Here is a 24,380-nt window from a genome sequence, read left to right as displayed (position 1 = left end):
GTTATGCTATTACAACATAGCCACCATTACCATTTACAGTTGTTTACTTACCAGTCTAGAAGAAACGTTGCCAGTTCAGCATCAAACATTCCTTTACTTGCCAAGATCTGTCAACAGCTGTGGAAAGCAACACCAATGTTAACTCTTGTCCCCATCATGTCTCTTCTTCTACTTAAGTCAACATGCTAACCGGCTAGCCAAAGCCCATCTCGTTACTTTCTGATAGTGACTCACTGTAGCCTCCAATCTGCCCTGAAGACATAGCACTGCTCAGAGGGTGTATTATGACCTGATGTCTTGTAAAGGCAACCATGGCCGAACCTCACGACAACCAACAATCACCACCACTTGCTCCTGACAAGAACCCACATCCAGCAGCAGAGAAAACTTACAAATAGTCCCTTTGATGGGGTACTGAGTAAAGATTGACTGCAATTTTATCCATTTAGCCACTGTATCTATCGTAATGTTTCTAAAATCAGGTGTAAAGTTTGAGAACAGTAACAAGATGTACTGGCTAAGATAAAATGATCAGAGGATCTAGGATCTTAGAGGATGATTCTGGTGTTTTTAAACCTTGGTTCTATTTTCCCATGTTTTTGTGTCTAATTGATTAATTGGGACACAAAGCCACATACAATCCAATATTGAGCGGGAATACTGCTGCTATCTAATCCAAAGGAGCATTTGTCTGCGTCAAAGTATGTCCACCAGCAGTGTAGCCAGAAATATTAATTTAGGAGAGCAAGAAGGATATAAGGCGAGCAAGAACCACATCAAAAAGAGATTTGGAGAACAACCACAACAGTTTTTATTTATTTATCTACTTATTACAAAATCACAGTAAAACATAATTCTGAGTATTTGTATACTACTAGTTTTATACACTGTATAGACAGCAGGCTATTGGTTTTGTTTAGTGAAGCTTGGCAACATGTGATCAATTCAAGAAATAAGGTGTCAAAGGGTGTTTCTTCATTTAATGCTGCACAACTGCTGCAAGAAGAAGAAGTAATGTCAAACCTGGAGCTGTAATAATAAATAAATGTACATAGTATAATCAAACAAACTTACCCATCGCAGGAAATTAGGCTGACAGATCCATGAAAGTTAGGGCACAGTCCGAGAATCCGAGAGTCCCGCGGCCGAGGCTGGAGCTGTCGGTTCTGGGTCAAAGCAGCCGGGGGAGCGCCCCCGGCGTCGGCGCCTGAGTTTTCCCCAGACGCCGCTTTTCTGACGCCGTCGTCGGTTGCTCGTCTTTATAGATGTGTGGCCTCTTAAAAGTTCTTGTCCTGACATCTTTGTTTTGACTATTTTGTATTTTAAATCAAATTTCTGGGGCAAACGTTAGCTAGCTAGCTAGCTTGCCACCTCGCTAACCTCGCCTCCCGCTCATTTGAACTTTGAACTTTCAAATGACGTAATTCTCCCATTTATCTGTTTTTCTCCAGTTTATTTCAGCGGCGTAATAAAAAAATAAGAGATGATTATTTTATTTTATTTTAATTTAAAAAAAAAAACTTTTTTATGATTATGGTGGGTGTGCCAGCCGTGGATTTAGGTGGCACTGGCACATCCGGGCACTGGCCATTAAAAGTGTTGCTCTTGCCACTGACAGGTTCATATAACTACTGCTATTATTAAGTGTCTGACCACATTAGGGAAAGGATTACTGAAGGGATAGACCTTTTTGTTAAAGAGTAAGACTCTTAAAAAGAAAGAAAGACACAGAAACAGCAGTTAAATGGCTCTGTTCAAAGCCACCAGACTCCATTGACAAAAACAGTAATTTCACTTGTCCCCTCTATATTGTCCTCCTTTGCTTTTCAGCTGCTGCTCTGACTCTTAATTTCCTCACTTGCCATGCTGCCTTGTGTCTCTCCATCTGGTTTGTTACTTTATTTGATTAACGGTCAGTCCATTTTATTGTTCATGTATTACATGTTAGCTACTATGCGACCCTGCAATAGCAGAACTAATAATGCCACCACAGGAGTGAGCAGTGTTGCCAGATTGGTGACAATTTCCTCCCCTTTAATTTAGCAATATTTTTGAATTTGTAATAACCCAAATGTGCATGAAAAAGGTTGCTTATGTTTAGCATTTTATATAATATTCTGTCCAACAACACTTTTTTCATTGTGGTGCTCCAGAGAGCTGTCCAAACTGGCAACACCGCAGTAAGTTTATGTAGGTATAATGTTTGTAGCCAATACTGAAAAGCTTGTCTATGGATAGCACATGTGTTTTGCGTATTTTAGGAATTATGGGTATTACTACCCAGTCTTGTAAAGGTGTAATAAGTAGTAGTGTATTTTTGGTTTTAACCAATGTAACAAACATTCTGAGAAAAAAAATAATTGGAGAAATATCTTGGAAAGCATCTTATTTTGAAAGTAGAATATGTAGCTATTACTGAATTTGAGGTTTTGTATACAAATGATATATCTCTTCACTTTAAGAATGAAATAACAGGGGTATTTCAAACCATGGAGCAAATTACTGGTACAACTGAAAGTACATGAAAGAAGATGGAAGTGAAAATGGTTTCATCATAAAAAAACAAACATACAGAATGTGCCGAGTATTATCATGTGTAAAGAAATGACCACATATTGGACTTTTGATATTGCTGTTTTCTTCAAGACATTAAATAAATGTCATATATATGGTTTAAGTAGGCACAAACAAACAATATGGTCGTACACAGGCTGGTTTGAGCTCCACAGAAAGCCCACCCTTGCACCTCTGATCACAGAGACAGAGAACCCCATAAATGCATTATTCAAAATGCAGATAATATTGAGATGATAATGGCCTTCAAGTCGTCTCTGCTGATTTAATATCCTCGTGGAGTTTGCCATCTTCCAGCCTCCAACACCTGAACCGAGAAAGAGTGAGCCTCATAATCTTCGCTGCACCACCTGTGCTCATGCAAAGACACCGAGTGTGTTTACACATCCAGATCCGTACAGTCGCGGCAGACCCCTTCCTGCCTCCTGCACTCGGGGGCACAAACATACCCAGAGAAAACACATTATTGATGTTCGTAGATTTGTCTTTTCATGTGTTTGTGTGTGTTTTCTCTGGCTTCCATCCTAGCACTGTTTTCCTCGAGGAGAAAGATGTAGAAACCCCTGCAAAGAGAGGGCATTTTGCCAAAAGGGATTTGAAATAAAACTGGTTTCAGTTAATATTAGATCGGGCAGCCAGTAGCTCAGTTTGAGAGGATGGAGAATAAATTTAAGTGAATGGATTTTCAGAAAAACTGGTATAAATGTGTCTGCTGTTGCAGATCCTGCACCTGCTGCATGAGAGCGGCACTGTCTCAGTGGCAGCAACCTTCACGAAAAAAAGGTGAGCGGGGCTTTGATGAGAATCAGCCAGCTTTCATGTGCAGCCAGAGGGGAAGAGAGCCCGGGGAGCGCAGCTCATCTATCTCTGCTATAAGAACAGTCGCCTCAGGCACCAACAGACAGGAACTTACACACACACACACACACACACACACACACACACACACGAACAGGCTTGATTGCAATACTCCACTGACTTACATTCATTTCCTTAGTCCTGATCTAAATTCTCCACACCGTATGACGAACCACTGCCGTCATCCTAACCTTAAAATAAGCACTAATTCTGACTCTCGAGCCTAAAAATAAACCTTTGTACTGCAGGGGAGCGCAGATACACAGATTTCAAACAAACTTCCACAACACAGTTGTTCTGAAATGCGCACTTTTAGTTAAGACAGAGAAGGAAATATTCACTGAATGTTGAATTATTTCAGTAGCATCATCGTCTCTTGGTTTAGAGACAGTCTGTCCCTCATAAAAAACAATAAATAGATGGAGATGTTATTTCACCCTGATTACACAGTCTAAAGCAAACCAAGAATTTCAATGCACTGGACAACTCTTGTTACAAGTCTGTGAAAGCTGCCGAGTAAATAATTTCGACAAACACTGTAGTGGGTGATAAATAGTGCAGATGGGCAACACTCCTAGCAACAGGCAACAACGTGGGCAACAGGATAAGAAAAAAAAAATGTTCCCTGGCAACAAGGTTTTCCAATGGGATTAGAATAAAGGAATGATGATGCACATATTTGAAAACCTAATGGGAAATGATCTTGATTTTCCTGCCTTTCGCAGGGAGGTCAGTGGTTAACAGTGAGACAGCATGTTCAAGAAGCGCTGGAAATTGTTGCAGAGAGGATCCTTCAGCAGAGCATGTGCTCGCCGTGACGCAGGTTCATGTGTTATTCCTGTGCGAGACATCCTCGGCGAGTGACACATTTCCTCGTATCTTAAGATGATGGACCGAGCGTTTCTCCTCACATTTCTACCGGGAGCTGTAGATAAAGATTTGTTTGTGGGGAAGCTATGAGACATTCAGTGGTGAAATTCAATTTTACAGATTGAATTTTCTGAGACATAAGTAACAGGATGGTTTGGTATGGTAGAGGGGCACCTTTTCAGTCTTGTCACCACCACCTTTATCCATAATGATCGACTGATTTTGACTGTATCCTATAATACAATATGTATCTATTGACATCCCCACTCTCAGGACACGAGGGGTCACTGACTGGTTTGATGAGTTTGAAATTTATGAGAATTATTTTCACAATCACTGGATCTCAACCCAACTTAACACTTTGTAGCGATATGTTGGACACCGCTCTCTACCACCATCATCAAACCACCAAATGCAGTAACATTTTCTGGAAAAATGGTGTAGACATTTTGCAATGAAGCCGTTTAAGATACTTTGTTTTTTTTTTTCCTTTAATTTGTCACCCGTCTGTAGCTCGACTTCCCTGCTTTTATTCCAACGTAGTCAGTTTGTTGAGAGTGTGCAATCATGTTGTCATCTCCCCACCCACCCATGTGGCCTTTAAAACCCAAGTCCACACAGATGGGCTTCCTCTGGACAGAAATCCAGACTTGATGTGTTTGATGTGAGTCTTGAAATGAAAACATATGGAAGCCTCTGACTGATGATTTGCAGCAACATTATTAACTTAACTGGATCCAAGAGCAAAACCCATGCAGCTCTGTGTTAATCTAGATGAGATCTGTGATGTTGGAAGTATTGTTGTCTGTTTTAAATGCATCAAGACAGGAGAATGAGCTTTGATTATGTTTACTCCTCCGTCAGTACAAATTAAGGAACTAGTTGACAAAACACAAACAAGGTCTGCATTGGCAGGTGTTATTGTAGCCATAACAATGTCCATGTTGATAAATACCAATTAGCTCAGTTTTTAAAAAAAGATAAATAGGAAAAAAAACAAAACAAAAAAACTAAGCATCATGTTTTTTCCATTTTAATAAGAACACCAGCAATTAAAGCTACAAAGAAGTCTACAAGGTAAATCGATGACGCTGAGGCAGTCGATGAAATGTCTCTGAAGTCCTTACATGTACAGGCTGATAAAGCAAATGTGCTGGGGGGAAGAAAGCCTTAAAATGTCTGTTTTCCATTAAGGGGATGATGTGGCTGGTGAAGTGGATGTACACAGTGACCGTGGAGCAGTCCAGAGGGCCTGACCGTGGGCTATGGGATGGCCCGGTTGGGTCTCTTTGGAGGGGGAGGGGGCATTAGCTCAGAGTCTGGGTCTGGCGGGTGCTTCCGGTTCTGGGCTTGGACTGCCTGAGCACAGCGGTCCACATACTCCAGCAGGATGTCCTTAGTGACCGGCTCCTGGATGCTTTTACACACAGCTGGGGAGAGAGAGAAAGAATAAACACACACACCCACCCACACAGGAAGATGAAGGTTACTACAGAAGTGGTGACGGACTCTTCCAGCAGCAAAATTTATGCTTCAGTCATTTTAGCACAGGCATCACCACCACACTGGCAAACCCCCCTGGCCTAAACAGCAATCATGCAATCTCTTGATGTTGTTGATTGTGTGTCTTGTTGATTTCTCAACACGTTGAAGTGATGTGCATGGGGCTGTAGGAAGAGAACTATGTATCTGCTCCAACTTCGGCTGCAGATGTTTGCATGCCCGGCTAACTAGCTTAATATCCACAGTAGCAACCATTTCCAAGGATAAGAGTTAGCATATGATTAGCTAACTACAGTTAGGCAACACATCATTTAAAATATATCACCTATAAGTGGCAAATAAACATATAGCAAATAGCTTGTAAGACATTATGATATTGCGATAAGCAGATCAGTCATGGCAGTGAGATTGGCCTTGGAGGCGCTCTGCGCTCTTTGAGTGCCCTTCTAGTTTAGACTTTGTGATAAATCATGTTTTTCTTGTCAGTATTGTCATAGTGGATAAATATTTCAATACCCATGAGCCTTGGCCACAGTTACTAAGGAGAAGAAGCCAGTCAGACATATGAATCAGAGCTATAGTCAGTGCCAGAGCTGACGAGAATTCAAAAGTTGTGATAGAAGCTACTAATGTTTTCAGTTCTTTCAACAAAGTTATCTTTAGCTTCCACCAACCATTGGCAGCGCATGTAACAGAATTTTAAACTCAGTAATTGGATGTGTCTTGCTGAAATGCACTCTGGGAGTTACACTTAACTTTTTACTCTATGTTTTTATGTATGCAGGATTGCACCCCTGACAACGTTGTCAAAGAACCAGATATTTTCTAGCAGCTATACACTGACGATACAACCGGGAGAATTTCATGCTGCATCACCTCACACTGTCCATAGGAGAAAATGAATGGGACTTTTACTAGCAGGACCGGAGGGGCCAAAAATAGCTCATCCCACTGCACAGCTCTATTGGCACATTCATGACCATACCATGACACCCAAAACATTTAGATGATTATGTATTACTTTCGAAATGGAGCACGATGTTGTTATCGGCTTGGGGAGAAATGCGGTCTGTCTAGATTTTAGATAAAGGGCGCTTTTGCCATCTGGGCTCCAAGGCGGCAAACAGCCTGCCTCAGGATCTAAAGCTTAATAATTCAGGGCTATCTTTTCTATCTTCCTCTATCAATTCAATTCATTCTTTAAATGTATTTTCTCTCGCTTGTGCTTCTTGTTTTTATTGGTTCAATTTGTACTTTTATGTGCCACCTTGTACAACACTGGAAAGTCAGCGTTTAGGTAACTGCGACACAAACAAGATTTATTACTGTGCTAAACTATTATTTTGGCATTCCTTCTCCATCTTCTCTGTTTTTCACCATTTGTTTCAAGAAGCTGTTACGGTGGCGCAATTTTCATAGGGCCATTTGAAAAGTGTTCAGAATTCAAAACAGAGGTAATCACTCAGTTTTTCTTTTATTGAACTGTGAAACTAAAATTACTTTCACCCTTTCATTCTAAGCAACTACATTACCAACAGTAGAAACTTTTACAGAAACTTTAAAAACTAAACATTTGATCAAAAAAACTAAGTAATTCATATTATACTCTCATTTACAATTTATCTAAAGCAGCATTAATTGTGCTATTTTGTCACTTGGGGACAGACGTAAACAGAGCGCTGACATATTATCATCAAATTATCACTCCTTCAGAGTCGTGTGTCCAATCTTGACTCTCCTTTTAGCTCTGTTTATCTCTACTGACGCTTCAGGAGAAATATTTATCTCAGATTTTTTGTCTGTCTGCTGTTTGCTGTGGCAGGTTGTTTGCAGTGGGTTTATTAGAGCTGTTCTTGCTGAAAACAGCTGCCTGCTAAACTGATGAGAGCAGAATTTAAAAAGAATAAAATAAAGAGAAAAAATTAATGCTGCGGGTCAGGAACTCAAAACAATAAGCTGAAATTCTCCATGGAGCTGGGGGAAAAGCGATAACGATGCGATAATTATCTGTGGGTGTGTTGCTAAGAGTGACCCCTTTTACAACCACATAATCATTTCATCTATTGTTGATACAGAAATAATAAATAATGCAGCCTCAAGATTAAAAATGTACACACACGGCCTCATATTACAGAAGTCAAACTAAGACAGGAGGCTGACGTGAAATAGAGATAAAAATGAGCCATTAATCGCAGGCTGACGGGTGGTTAATCACACAGGTAGAGGAGACAATGAGATATTCATAGATAACTGTTGGAAGTCTCACCCATGGCTGTATCGTAGGAGTTGGGGAAGCTCTTGTCCACCCTCTGCCTCATGAACACCCAGCTGTTGTTGGCAAAGGTGCACTCGATGATCTTGTTGTCGTACTGTTTCAGCTCTTTCGTGGCCTGTGCAGACAAAGATGAAAGGACACATGGTTTGTACTTTTACAACAAAGAGTCAAAGAAATACCAGTGCAATGTCATTAATCCTATGAGGTATTTTGTCGCGGTCAGAGGCTTAGGCGGCGCGGGCTACAGATCTGTCACCTCTTATGGGAGTCACAGACTTCAGTCATTACAAAAACTCTCAGAGACGGTGCTGATTGATGAAAGCAGACAGCTCACAATGACTGGCGTGTGTAACTCCAGCCTCAAAAATGAACATGCTTCAAATTATTATATTCACTTTTGCTGTTACTACATACCAATGAACACTTTTAGTAGCAGTTAAGAGGCAAAATGAGGCTTCGGGCAGCTTGGAAGGCAACGTCAAAATACAATAAATGGAACGTACAAAATGGATATACAGCTGCAGTGACTATGACATTAAAAATCAAGTAGAATAGGATGAAATACAATAAATGTGCAGCTCAGCATGACGGATTATATTGGTTCTGGCACCAGCAGCAAATACATTTGGTAGTTCAACATTTTTGCCAAAAAACTAATATTACACTGGCATTCTTGTTTAAATCTAAAAATAAAACATTTTTACATTTCAGGCTCCAAATCAAAGCAGGAAGTCATTATTATAAAATCCATTAAACTTTGAAGAAAGAGAACTGTTTGATTTGTTCCACCAACAATGCAAACCCAAAGATATTCAGTTTACAAAGACATGAAGAGATATTTGAGAAGGTGGAAGCAGCAAATATTTAGCATTTTTGATTAAGAAACACATTAAACAATAATCATATTTTCTGTTAATTGACTTTATATTTTCCATTTATACTTGTGCATATAGTGTTTATTACCTTTTGTTGTGTGTAGTTGTGTGAGTAGTTGATGTTCATAATTTATACAGTATGGTAGATTTGAAATTTTTTGCTTATCGAATTCTGTTGCTGTGTGACTTAAATTTCTCTGTGTGGTGTCAATAAAGTTTATTTTATGTTAATCGATTTATTGTTTCAGCACAAAACTAATCAAAGCATCTTAATCTCAACTAATGGATTCATGGAAACGACGCGATAACAGACAACAGTAGACGACCATGGGTTTTGGGTGATATTGAGTTAATATTATTTAATTTAACATTTAGATTAAAAAAAACCCCCACTTTATATCACACGGATATTCTATGAGAGTGTTTTTTGTTTGAGTCTGACATCGAGTTACATGACAGTGGTAATGAGACTTCAGAAAGTGTTCCTGTTTCCAAATCCAACCTGACAATGACGCTTTATGCATCTCATTATTAAAGGGATGAGGAAGATGAAACATCTCGAAGAATGGAGATTTTCAGATTGAGAAAATGACTATTATTTAGAGAGGAATTTAACAGTTAAAAGGATTTTCCTTTGGTGCAATGTTGCTCAAGGATTTAGGCTAAAACTGGTGTATTCATACAAAAACACAGACAGATCCTCACACAGTGTGAGCGTCTGTATCTCTTTGATGTAGCCCCCAACAAAGCAGAGCAACAGCAGTTCCTGCTCATCCCACTGAGCTACACGGGATCACTGACTTATTACATCATATTCTGCTTTGAAAACAAAATCAACTCTACGCGCTGAGAACACTGTAGCACTGCTGAAGTATATGAAAATGGCACACGATACTGAAGATCAAGTATGAGTCAAAGAAGACATTTGAGCATCTGTTGTTTATTTGTCGAGGGACTGTGTCTCACTGAGAGGATTCTCAGGACTTGGAAAATGCAAACCCTAGAGCTGCTGAGAAGCAAAAAGTGCAGCCGAAATAGGGTAATGGTGGGCTTTCAAAGAAATCAAGAGTACGACAGGAGTCATTATGAAGTGATCGTCTGTGATTTTTCAGGCCGTTCAGAGGGATTGTGTGGAGGTTCTGTAAAGAAGCCAACCTGCAGGCTTCAGTGTGAACATGTGACCCGCAGCAAAGGTCAGACCGCAAGCACTGTTGCCAGGAAAGTGTCGTTGTTTGGCAAGCTGCAAAAATACAAAGTAAGAGCTCGTCTGATCCTGGAGAGTGGGGCATCTGGGCTCACAGCGGGGGGCTGGAAATCACACAGGAAGCAAGAAAGTGTGCGAGGAAGGAAGACAAAAAGGGGAGAGAAAGAATGCATGCCAAAGAGAGAAATTCTAGATGTTGGATTTCATACGATGACCTTGAGAATTCGTAACTCAACAACACGTAGGTCGAGTCATTGTCATTATTTCACAATTCAGAATTATCTCCAAAACAACTCCCTTTGATCTCAGTCTGAAGACATACAGCATATTAATGAGACTGTAAATTAAACATTTCTGCATTTGGAGAAGAACGGACGATCTAAAGCAGCGACAGAATCTCTAAGCTTTCCTAAAGCTCGACACAGCACGCTGCCAGAAAACTGAAGGGCAGTACAGGCAGACGGGACGTGCTGCTACAGGCTGGGATCTCTTCCTGCTGGTAAGGGGTGACATGTTGGCTGCCATTTTTCATCACCACTTGGTGCTTAATCCATCCAAATCTATCTCATTATGGCAGCACACATGTGCCACCAGTTATCGGGGACTTTGTCAGTTGAACTCTTCATCAGCCAGTGTTGCACTAATGCAGAGGAGAATAGCTCAGCCTCTCTGCTTTCTATTCCAATATAAAGATTAGAATTTATACTAAGGAATACTAACAAGGAAGAAAAAGGTGCAAGCACTCATGCCAGTACTTAAGCTTTTTCTTTTTTCAAAATGTAAAGTTTCTTAACTAAAACACTGACAGAAAAGCCTGTTTTACGTCTGCTACTGTATCAGCACCTGAAAGCAAACGATTCTCATGAAACATCCATGTGTTCTTCAGGTGTAATAACACCTTGTTTGAATAAATATAAAAGGGCACAGGAAATATGAAAAGCTGTATTCTGCAATTACTGATTGTTGTTATTGTGTTACACCACAAAACACCAGATTAACAGGCACTTTCTTATAAAGAGTGTTGTCAGATTTAAAGAAAACTCCTGACAATCACACTTTTGACACACAGACTCGCATCCCTGAAAAAATGAATTATTCCTGACATGGACGTATCTTTACCACATTAAACTACAGAACCAGTGTCAGCTGAAATTCTCTCTAGGGTTTAAGTATTTCTTGTGATTTTAAAATGATTACTTCCCAGAAACATATTTTCGGGGAACAACCCCAGCAATAATAATCTATAATCAATCTATAATCCATAATCACTTATGTAAATTAGCTTTTTTGTTATAATCAGGCATGTTTTCATCATGTATTTTATACTGATGTTCATAAACATTTACTTAAATACTGTACTTAAATATAAATTTGAGGTACTTATACTTCACTTGAGTACTTCCATTTTATGCTGCATTATACTTCTACTCTACTACATTTATTTCACGGCTGGAGTTACTATTTTTTTTGTTTTTGTTTTTGTTTTCCAAATTAAGACTCAATTTGTAAACATATGATTATCTTATCTTAGCTTAAAATATGATGCACTGATTAATCCACAAAACGTATGTGCATAAGCATATATGCATTAGTAATAATATCCATATAATATACCCCACTGTCTATGATTAATATAAGATAAATGATAAATATAACGCTCTGAATGATGTCACATAATAAAAACTTATTTTTGATACTTACAGTATTTTGCTGTTAATTCTTAGATGCCTACACTTAAGTAAAATTTTTAATGTGGGAGTATCATTGATCATTTTACTTGTGAAAAAGATCGTAATACTTCTCCCACCACTGGTTATATTACTGTTGCATCATGTAAAGGTTGGACTATAACTCCAGCAGTTAGACAGTGTTAATGAAATTTGAAGAGGGCATCTTTTTTTCAACATAAGCAATAGTCTACAGTGAATGAACACTTTTGACAGCCAGACAGACAAACACTGGGTTCTTTTCATGAGAAAAGACAGAAGTTTTTGGCAGCAATCCCAGGAAATATCAGCATCCAAACCTAAACTTTAGGTTTAGGACAGGAAGAACGTGACCAACACATAAAACTATAGTTGCCATATTGTGCAGTAAAGCAGAAACTGGGACCAAAAACAAACAAACAAACTTCTAAGAATTTATGACATCTGACCTTTTACCAGCCAGAGCACAACAACCTGCTTCTTTATCAAATATTGGAATCTGTGTGGGCTGTTTTACGAGGACACTGTGCTACACTTTATTACAGCACTTTTGCAGAGATAGCGACGCGGATGAGTAAACATTCAAAGTTTGCAATTTCCTTGAATAGCTTGTTTTGTTTTTCTGACCCTGCCTTTGTTTCATTCGAGACTTAATCAGAGTGATCCCTGAGGTCTGCGACTCGGCAGCACTCGGGTCCATTTTAATAACAAGAAACTAGATGAAAGAATATATAAGCAGAGAGAGGATGCAAAAGTACGAGCATGAACAAACACTCCCTCAGAGGGAACAACGCATCTGATGCAAAGTATAAAAACTAATGCTCACCCTTTAATATATGCTTTCAAACAGAATACATTAGATGTCTTCTGTCCATTAATATCAGCTCCTACTAAAATATACACAAGTCAGCTAAATGACTTGGCAATCCTTGTGAATTATAAAGTGAAAACAGTCGCCTCGCACGCTGTATTATCTACTATGTAATTACAACACATTACAGCTATATGTGGCCTTTAATACCTGTGTCACAGAACAAACAAATGTGAGTCCAACGACTCAGCGACTGCTCGTGAACCCATTAAATGACGTCAGCGTCAGGGCTCTGGTGAATATGTATAATACCGATCATTATCCCACACATTCAAATTGGCTGTCACATCAGAACCGAGGAGATCTCTGAGGAGAAAAACGAGGTAATAATGTGCAACAGAGACAAATAATGGGAAAGCAGGCGTACATAGTCAGCTCTGACAGTTAAACAAAGCACAAGAAACAAACAAATAAACTGCAAAGACTTCCATCAGAGAATTGTGTTTTTACCTTGTACCTCTAACTTTTAATTGATTAGTTTGTTGTGCAGCATGATTAAGTGTCTTTCTTAAGTTTTCTGATGGCAGCGCATTCAGTTACTGACAGTATTCATAGTTCTTAGATCCCACAACTCAAATAATAGACAAAAGCTGTGGGCAACAAAAATCTTAAAAAGAAACAGAGAATGAAAACTTAAATATTTTCGTTGAACTTCAAGGAGAAAGTGTCACTGTTGATTACACAGAAAAACACTCGGTCTCATGCTCACTTAATGATGCGTATGGAGTCGTACAAATTGGGAAAATCATTGGAGGTAAAAACGGTCGGAGGCATTTCAGCACTCAGGAGGTGGAGTGCACGCTACCAAACTCTCACCGCTTCATCAAAGCCGCCGATCTTTGACTGAGAGCTGCTCTTATCTCCGTCTCTGGTGACTGCATCTGTCAGGCACCATTCAGATTATTTATGATTAATGAGCTCTACCCACAGGCCGCATATAGCTCTGCACAGGGAGCTGACTCCATGAAACTGTGGAACTAAATGGGGACTCAACAGCCATTACTTACACCAGTTTTTTAGCAAATTCTACCTTTTCTACAACTCAGACCTGGAACAATGCAGAGACTCAGAAGGACTGAAAACTCTCTGGCACTATGGATTTTAACAGGAGTAGGAGTCCGTGGTAACTCGTTGGGGTGGGAATCTTTGCCATTATCAGGATGTGTTTTCAGTTCTTGGTGTTTTGACTCAAATAATAGTCACAATTTAAAACAACTTTTGATCAAAAAAAAAAAAAAAGAAAAGAAAGGGGGAACTATATTTTAGTTTATACTCTAAACCACTGACTCCTGTCCTTTTCTCACTGAGCTGCAAATTAACCACAACATAACATTTAAACTAATTGGTCCTGATGAAGATTGTTGTCTGATTAAAAGAAAACAAGCTGAGAAAGTGTGTCTGTGAGTAAGCAGCTTTTTGGTTTAACTGCATTAACTTGGAAGCATCTTACATCTTACATCTTTTTCCTGTATGAAGAAAATGAATGTAATTGAATGACCAACATCACTGGTTAAATGCTTTTTTGTTGTGGAGCTCTGGAGTAATGGGTGAAAAACAGTGCTGTGTTGTTGTTCTCCAGCAGCCTCTGGGCTACAATGCTGATTTCATTATACAAAAATGCTGTAGTGATGCAGTTATTTTCTTCACCCCACCAGAGGTGTTTGAAATGTTGTAATGTGCTGCGGTGTGTGTCGGTCGGTGTAGGTGAGGGGGTACAAAGTATTCACAAAATGCTTGTGAATTTCTGTTGCATCAACATGACATTAGCAACTAATGCTATCACAGAAATCGATTTTTAGCATTTGTGAATCGATTCAGAATTAAAGTAGATAAGAATCGTGACATTAATGTGAATCATTTTTCACCCACCCCCTGGTAACTCTAAACTTAAACCATCCTATTTATATTTAAAGGATTTACACATCCCCGCGGGTGTCTCGGGTGCTGTTGCGAAACTCTATGGACCAGAAAGAAAGGTATCTATCTTCACAGGTGCAACAAAACTAACAGAAGAGTGAAGATGTCAATCAAGACTAGTTTGCACACACAGTCTTAAGAAGAGGATTAATCAAGCAAAATAAGTGAATACATAACAGTTTCATAGAGAGAGGCAAACAGATTGTACATTTTCAGGAAAGACAGCATCTCTGATACCCAGAGACTGGGCTTCAGAATCAACATTGGGGGAGAAAAGTCAGATTTGTGCATCTCTAAAAAACAGATCCAAAAGAGCAGTGAGCACCAATGATCAGACGATCAGACAGGACGTAAACAAGCTGGTCTTTTAGCCAGAGGACCTACAACTTTATTTGGTGATGAAACTTGAATTGAGTATCTAATGGGCCCATATTTTACATTTTTATTTATTTGAAGTTTTGATATCTATAAAAAGATATATCTGTGGCGTTAAGCATCAAAAACCTTCTCAATCTGGTTTTACATCTCCTCTCTAACGCTTTTCTCTGTAGCTGTAGCAACAAAAGGTTGGTGAGCCAATCAGAAGAGAGACTCTAAGGCTGAATCTTTTCAGAGTGATCAAATAGAAATATGGCAGATTTCAGGTAAACACTCAGCGAAACCAAATCCTGCAAGACTGGATGGTGGGTCCAGATGGGCTGGGCTTGGGGCATGGCTGAGATTGGTGACTGCTTTGTTGTGACATCACAAAATTACAGACGTCCTGAAGGCTTGTTTTAAGGCTCAGTTTCTGAATATGGGCTGTGTTCATTTCCCTGTGGACTGAGGCTTTGATACTTTCACAGTATTAATATAAACCTAGACCTGCTTTATTATCAAAAAGACATAAAAATCTCACTTTATACAACATGGGACCTTTAATAATCCCTCATCGCACAGGAAAACCACTGTGAAGGATGTTTACAACACAGTCTGGGTTCTAATTTTACTCTTCAAAATAAGTTTGACTTACCTGGGAGATCGTGTATGCCCTGTTGGACCTATTCTTGGGGATAGTGCTGTGTTCCCACATCTCACTAATTCATTTCTTGATTACATTGTGATTATAGTCAGTAGAAACTACGGCCAAGTAATGCAGCGGCAGAATGTGCTTTATTTGCAACATAGCCAAGAGTAATTAGAACTGATGAGCAAGCAAAAGGAAGCTACAACGCTCATGACACTGACTACATTTTTACATTCCTTCCTTTCTAAGGAGACAGAATGGAGATGTAATTAGCAAATCTCTCATGTCTTTAATACACATTGATCCATAGGTAGGTCCAGACATGCTTTTCATAATTAAACCATTTTCAGTTAATGCTCATGAAGTCTAGACATTGACTACACGAGAGGTTCTCAATCACCCTACTCTTTTACAATATCCTCTCCTTTCTCGAAAGGCTGAGCTGATAAAGCATCACGAAAGCTCCCATCCAAAATTCATTTTAGCAAGTCCCTGTAGGTACCAACAGTGCGAGAGTTACAACAATAAGGAGCTAAACTTGAAGAATTGAGCCAATAAAACAGGTTTTCATGAAGATTACAACATTTTTCTAATTACAGAAAAAGTTGGTTTGATTCGTTTTTTCGAGCAGCTGCATGCTCTCATATGAGGCGGCAGCTGAATGTGCCTCAAATTGCATCTTATTGACATGTCCACATTTCTAACATGCCCATGAGCAAGGCTATGAATATCAAACCTATTCTGTTGTGCAGGTCACGAACACGCACACAGCCTGTGCAGAGGTGGCACTACGTGTCAGACTTATCAGGAACACAAGTCTCCACGTCCGGCGCTGGCATGCAATTACCATCTCTTAGTATGTTCACACTTGGACTGACTGTAAAACATGTTTCACACCAAAAATAGCAACACGAAGGCTGAGAGAAGATGACCTCGGGGCTGCAGCTTTTTGCTCTGTCTCCCTGAGATGAGCTTAGAGACCAAACAGCAAACAGAGACTCTACCTTGTTCAGTAACAGAGCCCAAGGCTGATATATGGGAATCTGGCACACCAGTGACAATACCAGAGGAAACAGAAACACATATTTACCATATGTCTAAACCAATACCGTGACTGCTGGGAAGCATACACATAAAAGTCATTTAGTCAAATTGGTGGCAAATTCCCATTTGGAATAACAGCATTATAGAAATGTGCATCAAAACAGGAACCACAGAGCAAATGTTAAGTTCAATCATGTTACTCTTAAACCGCATCACTGCCCCAGACCAGTCAATTTCCATAATACTCTTGTATGGATGAGATGGTCGTTATTGTAGAGTGCACTTGACCGTGTATTACTGTAGGTCAAAGGTCTGATGATGTCGTGTGTGAGATCCCATAAAGTACAACTCTGTGCATTCATACAAGCAATATGCAGCCAGGAAACTCTTGAACTCAGTGTCACTGTTACAGTAAGAGCAGCTGATAAATCCCTCTCTGTCCTACCGACAGTGCACTATACCACAGACAAAAGCTGAACATGAGAAGGTAAAGTGCGTTAGAGCTGCCATGGTTAGTTAGTTAATTGATTAGTAGCTAGAGAGAAAACTATTTTGATAATCAAATAATAATTTTAATTATTTTCAAGCAAAGATTCACAGCATTCGCTAGTTAAGCGCAGATTTGCTGCTTTTCTTTGTCATAACTGATTATCATATCATATCTGTCATATCCGATTCATCAGTTAATCGAGAAAATAATCATTAGTTGCAGCTTTGCAGTGTGAGAGTGATCCATGAAGGAATAATTATTGCGCTGACACAGTTCTGAGCTCATATAAAGGTATAAAAAAAGAGTAAGAATAATATCTGGGAGGTTATTGTATTTTTTTCAAACTCTTCAACCTGAAGTCAGAAAATATTCAATTAAAATGATATAAAACAGAAAGAAAGAAAAACAGCATATCTTCACATTAAAGTAGCTGTGTAACGTCTTTGCTTGAAAAATGACTTAATTGTCTCATCCGTTATGAAAGTAGTTGCAACTAACTGTTTCATTTCCCGGGCATATTACTGTGAGTAAACTCGTTAAAACTGTCGTACCTATACAAGTTCGGTATAGACCGGAAAAAAACTTGCTTTGCTCTCTCAAAAGCACTTTCCAGTTCAGCAGTGTGAAACATCTGTGCAGGGAGGCGTTGATTGTCACTGACGGTAGCTCAACACTGAACAAAAAAGATCAAAGTACAATGGACTGGGCATCAAAATCCTCCACTTGCGAGAGCAGACCTGACTGGAATTAATTAGTAAGCAAGGATCGCATTTCCGTTAAAGAGAAAAATTAAGAGCAGCAGGGTGGTGAATGAAGGAACGGTATGAAAACGGTGTCACACTGATGTCCATTATTCTGAGTTTACCAGGTGAATTTAATTAAATATGCTCAAATGCACTGATGACACAGGAAGTAAGGCACCCAAGGGTGTCTCTAATAAAGACCTGGTTCTCTGAGGTAAATTAAAACCCAAGCTGTTGTTAAAGAATTTAGACAAAACAATTAACCTGGAAAGCGACAAAACTGCTAAACACTTTATCTTCATGTCACAACAGATGATGAAAAATTTTGCCAAACGTGCACTCTGTTAAATCTTGGCAGTGGTAACTTGCCTCCAACAAAACTGAGTTCTGGAAGCTGGAAGAACACAGGGGGATTTGGTTTGTTGGCGTGAGGATGAATTCGACAAAACAACACATTTATTTTCTCACCTTCATCTTTGCAAAGGGCCTGTCATAGTTGCCAACGTAGAGCAAGCCGACAGTCTGTGGAATCAGCCTACAAAGACAAAGGAGAGCACGGTTAACACCCTCAGTGCAGGATTTCAACACGAGAGTATCTGAGTGGTATCAGCAGCGGGAAGACATCACTACGCCACTTCCATTTTCCAGCTAGTAACAGAACGGCAGACATGTGAGATTACACCTATATGAGCCCGTCTGTCTCTCTGTGCAGCTTCGTGTTTCTAAACTTAGAGGGACAACTACAGTATGGGCACGTTCAGTGTCCAAGGCAATAATAATTCTGCAGAGCATATACAGAGACTGAACACATTATACTGTACTGTACCTCTGTCTGAGAGCTGACTGTGAGCCCTCAGCACAGTTCATTCAGACGATATTGGGGTTTATATGTTATATTTTATCCCTTGTTTGTGCATCCATCTGTACAATGAACATGTGTCTGTGCAGTTTTTGTGTCTCGTCCAAGAGATCACGCCCAGCAGATGTCTTAATCACACACTGCTCCCTACCTCCCTCCACCAAAAACAGCCCCCATGTGCCCGCAGACGTGTAATGTGTGCCACAGGCTGAGTATACGGGCGCTGGTTTCATATTAGCTGGCCATTTTTAGAACGGAAATAAGGGGGGCTATTGAGCTAAATTGAAGGCTAAACTGCAGTGCATCTACGTAGTCTGATGCACCTCATTCAGAGATTTCAACCGGAGCTGAAATCAGAGCCCATCTTTCCATCCACCCCAACCCCCTCCTGTGTAATGATAGCTAACACAAGCAGGAAGGAAACAGCAGTAGACATTAAGAGAGCCAAATAGCCGTGCAGTGATGGACACTGTTCAGACCTTACAGCCTTTCCCGTCATTGGCTCCATTAATACTTTTGATTTACGCATTGTGGGATAAATACTTTCCAAAACCTGCAGGACTCCAAACAAGCAAGTTGTACTGATGATGTAGACAGTTTTCTTAAATACAACAGTGACATATCAGTGAGATTTTACCAGACTCAGCAGAGCAGATGAGGAAACAGCATCAGAGAGTATATATATCAGGGTGCTTCAGAAGAACAGGCTCTTTTGTTGTCGTTCACAAGCTGTTTCACGCTGCTAAGTTGACGCTGCACTCAAAGCCATAATGCTGAGGTTCATGTGTAACTGACAGAGTCCTGCTGTCTTAAATTACACTGCAGTTTTTCTCAGAGTTAGGGTCGGCTGGATTGTGTTAAAATGAGAGAACTTAACAGCACAAAACACAGATAAAAATAAACACTTGCCACAGTCTCAGAAACACATGCAATCAGACCTGTAGCAGCTGTAACGGTATGTCAAATGATTTATGAATCCATGGAAGGAAAAAAAATAAAAATACACCACTATAATGTCAAACACAAAGGAAGTGATGTACCGTGTGAAAAAAAACAAAACACACACTCCTTTCAGGCTCATGGAAGAAGTCAAAATGACTTTCTCGGGCAGTTAGCTAGTGGATAATCTTGGCCACACGACAGAAGATTCAGTCACCTCATCAGGAATTTATTTCCTCCATGGCTGTACAACACTACACGAGCCATTAGATGCCCCGTTAAACTGGTCTTTACTAGGGCTGACTAACTCTAAAAGACACGCTATAAATGGACCTGAGGACACTCACTAGTGAAGCAACAATATGGCTCTAACCCAACCACAATGCAACACTCTGTGGGAGACTTGTATCTCTCTGATTTTGTTAATAATGTGTAATTGTCTGGTCCTCAAATATAGAACAAGCTCCTCTTTAACGAAAGTAGTTTCCGGAAAATCAAATCCTGTCTTCTATTGTGTGTTTTTTTTTTCTTCAAAACAATCCTAACAATCCAAAAATGCTACAGGAAAACAGGGGAAACGATCACTCAGGTTTGTGTCTGATTAACAATTGATAAAACCATTACTTGTACCCACTCCAGTTTATTTTGACTCAACGGCCCCTCCCCATCCCCCTCCACACACACACACACACACACACACACACACACACACACACACACACACACACACACACACACACACACACACACACACACAGTGTCTTGATGACGTTAATGCTCAGTAGTGCACCATATGCGTATTAATCAGCCGGGTAAAACAGTCCCCAACATGTTCAATATTTTCTCCTGTTTGAGTAACGTTTGCTAACACCCACAAAGCCCAGCTGTTGTAGGACAGTAGTGTGTCTTTTATAAATAATGAAGTTCACTGTATATTTATCTTCAGTGGGAACAAACAGGCTTGGAAATGAGTGCCATAGAGCGGGCAGGGAAGTCAGGAAGTACGCTGGTACTTCTAAGGGTTTCTGGCTCTGTGAGTCTGGGTTTGTCTCTGGGGAACTATAGGGCGCCCCTTTCATTTATCCTGTGTCTGTTTGGAGGATCAAGATGTGGAACTCTTTAACCACAGAACAAAACATAAATCATACATAGGATCATTTTAAACTTCTTTTTAAAATGACTTTTAAAGAGGGATTAGTCACGTTTTCATGAACAATCTGGGGCTTGTTATTGAGTTTTATTGTATTGTTGTTGGTTGTTTTCTGCTGTTTTCTATGTATTTTCTTGCTGAGTTTGGACAATAAAACTAGTTTAGGCTGCAACTATGGTGTTGTGTGGTATTGGTCAATATTATATACTTGTAAAATTTAAATAAATATTAAGAGATGGACAAATACATTGATGGTTTTGGTATTTTAATGGATTTGTTGACAATAACAAAAACATATTATTGCCAACATTGTGCTTTATATATGCTGACTAAGAGCAGCCATTATGCTGCAAATGAATACAAATATTAATGAATTATAGTTATACAGGCCAAAAAATTGTAAAAAACAAGTTCAACTGTGGAAAATTAGACATTAAAATGCATAAAATGTTTGTGCTGGAGTTCAGCCAACAAACATCCTGTGAAATTATGCCAACTGGATACAGCGGGGTTATCGAGGTGCAAACTCCTGGAATCTTTGTGTCCATACAGAGAAATCCATTCCATGTTTGTTCAGCAGAATCCTTCATGTTTGTGCTGACAGCTGAACCTGCGAGGCCTCTCTAGACATCTCAGATCCCCTTATTGGGAATTACACTGCAATTGCAGTGAGTCTAAAAAAAAACTAGCAGACACAATGCAGACTTTTCATAATAGTTCAAAATGTGGAAAACACATCCACCAAACATCCATCCTGGAAAAATCCCATTTAAATCTTTGTTACACCAAAAGTAAGCAGTTACCTAAACATCACAAATGTTGGCAGGAGTGTGGATTTTATGATGATGACTCATGTATATTTTTTCTTTGGGTGGGAAATGTCGGAAAATAACTGTTATTTACCTCTGAAGAAAATATGATGGGGCAGTGGCAGCTATTTGATTAACATACTGTTAGCAGCAAGTAGACAAGCTATAGCAAGGACCTGGGGGAAGGTAGAGTCATTGACAAAAGATCAATGGCGAATAATCCTTAAACTGACATATCTTGAGACTACGAGAAGCAGTACTGGAAGGACATCATACAAGACTGTATGGATGATGGAAAACATATGTGAAAGAATTTCCCAAAACCTCAGAAGCATTTATCATATGCTGTTCTTAATGTCACTCTGACACTTTCACATCAGCGATCAAGAGGGTGGGTACCTGAGGTGGAACTCTGAATTGCGGATCCTTTACACAAAATATGGATTGGGATGCTGTAATGACACTTCAGTCAATGGAGTAGAAAGACCAGTAACAAGAAGCCTGGATGCTGGCCTCTAGAGAGCAAATCCAAGCCAGTCAGACGATATCATTCCCCCTTTCTGGGTCCTCAAAGTCACTACACACCTAATGAATGATGATGTAACCATTAGTCACTGCCTCTTCAGACAGAATGCTGGCTCAAATTATCCCTAGTTCAAACAATCTATACAATACTCAGAACTGTTCAACTCCATACTTGGGAAGGGTGCTATCATGCTTTCTGGAATTGCTTCAACTTTCCATTTTCTTCTTTTCCTCCTCGCCACTCTCCCTGTCTCACAATATTCACTGTCTGCCTCTGTGCTTGCGCTCCGAGAAGGTAATAAGACTTGCAAGGCTGTATGCCTCGGTGGTACACAAAGACGTGCTCAAGGATTGATTGTGTGGGCTGACGAATAAACAGTCGTTACCTCGTTGTCCATCTCTTTCTCTCTCTCAGACGGTAACTAAGGAGACATGTGAAAACCTACACCAAGTGAGGTCTGAAGAGTGCTCCTCTTCCTCAAATTCATCTTTCAGGGCAATGTTTGAACGTTCTCAAATGGCAACAATAATCGTCTGTGTTCTCCCACACGCAGGGAGGAGTCAAGAAGCTGACTGGCTGGCTGGCTGGCAGGCTTTGGAGTAGGATGAGTGAATGCGCCCCACTGTGCTCCTCTCAGTCTGTTGATGGTGAACGGTGGCAGGCTCATGGCTAAAAAGCGGGGACAGTCGCTGAGGTCACCTGGCTCTCAGGGGAAAAGGCAGCATGACCAGAGAGCTGACAGCTGTGGGTCTGTTTGCTCGCTCTCAGACACCTCTCACAAATTGAGTTGAAGAAAAGTACACAGAGCAAAGAGATGTGCATCGTGCTGACAGAGAAAAAACAAGAATGCTAGCAGCTCTGTGAGACTGTAGTTAGGTGCTTTGAGCCAGATCCTTGAATGTGACCACAGTAATTGGTAAATGGACTGCACTTACAGTACATAACTGTTCTCTACCTCAACAGACCAAGTGCTTTATAATTTGCCTGTCATTCCAATTTACACAATAGTTGTTGATACACTATGCAAAGCGGTGGCCTCCCCGTAGCTCAGTGTCTTGCCAATGGACATTTTGACATGTGGACAGGAGGAGCAAGTCATTACTGCACTCCTCAGTTATTACTCCTGCGCCCCAACAACATACAAATGTTTATTTTGTATTATTTTGACCATATTTGTCATTTTACTTGAGTATATTAGCACGCGAACTTTAGCTTATTAGTACTAATCACAAAGCGCACCGAAAAACTTTTCTATTTTGGCCTGAACATCGCATTGGATTAAAGTTAAGGAAACACCAAAATGATGACAATTCATCCTGAGGGGGGCATGAAAGGCTGTAACAAATTCACAGAAATCCATCCAAAACCATTTCACTCAAAACCACAAATATCTACCTCACAGCGGTGCTAAAAGACTAATAACACAACATCCTGTCATTAGGACTTACTGGGATTCATCATCTGGGCACTATGAATATATGCACCAAATTTCATGGCAATCCATTAAATAGTTGTTGAGACATTTCACTAAAATTTAAAAATAGCAAGCCGTTGGTGGTACAAGGAAAATCCAGGGGCTCACCAAGGAAAGTAGAAGACATCCTTTGTGGAACATGAATATCTGTGATAGTAATAAATAATAGATAGTAGTAAATGTTATAGTGTTATGGTTCCAAAGTTGTCAAATGACCAGATCAGCATTGCCAGTGGCACTGGATGCAATTTCACAACTAGTTTACTATTACATATCAGAAATACATGCACGTCCAAGGCCTCTAATTACCTGCAGGAAATCAATTTGTCTTTTCTAGTATAGAATTTTTTTTTCTGCAGAGTTGTGATGTCTACCAGGAGGAAGGCTAGGAGGAGCACTGGGGAATCTGAATAATTTATACTACAGAGAATAAAAAACATAAAGCGGGAGAAAAGGGGAAGGGCTGTGGTTTTCTTTGCACATATAGACGCATACAGCAAGTAAGAATCTTTTTTTTTTGGGATTGCAGACGTGCTTGTAGGCGATAGTGGTGAAAGGAATGAGCTTTCGCAGACTGTAGAAACTTTATTGTAAGAGAAACTGGAGCCTACAGCAAAAAGGAAACACAAGGAAAAGATTCAGGTATAAAACAGAAACGATGAATGTCAAAGAAATTCTGTGCGTTTC

General features: G+C 39.8%; 1 protein-coding gene across 1 annotated transcript in view; it reads right to left on the bottom strand.

Moving 5' to 3' along the window:
- Positions 1 to 5,135: 5,135 nt before the first annotated feature.
- The window catches only part of rngtt (RNA guanylyltransferase and 5'-phosphatase), a 92,131-nt gene continuing 72,886 nt past the window's right edge, over positions 5,136 to 24,380 (bottom strand). Inside the window, exons 14-16 of the mRNA XM_071468136.1 lie at positions 18,405 to 18,471; positions 8,072 to 8,195; positions 5,136 to 5,732 (exon numbers count right to left, since the gene is read on the bottom strand). Of these exons, the coding sequence (XP_071324237.1) occupies positions 5,566 to 5,732; positions 8,072 to 8,195; positions 18,405 to 18,471 (358 nt within the window). The 3' untranslated portion in view covers positions 5,136 to 5,565. The remainder of the gene's footprint in view (positions 5,733 to 8,071; positions 8,196 to 18,404; positions 18,472 to 24,380) is intronic.

This window comes from Trachinotus anak, unplaced genomic scaffold (genome assembly GCF_046630095.1).
Source record: "Trachinotus anak isolate AG129_WGS33_773 ecotype Australia unplaced genomic scaffold, CSIRO_AGI_Tana_v1 ptg000031l, whole genome shotgun sequence".
NCBI classification, from domain to species: Eukaryota; Metazoa; Chordata; class Actinopteri; order Carangiformes; family Carangidae; genus Trachinotus; species Trachinotus anak.
Note: the sequence above shows the minus strand (reverse complement) of the source record. Positions and strands in the feature narration are given on the sequence as shown.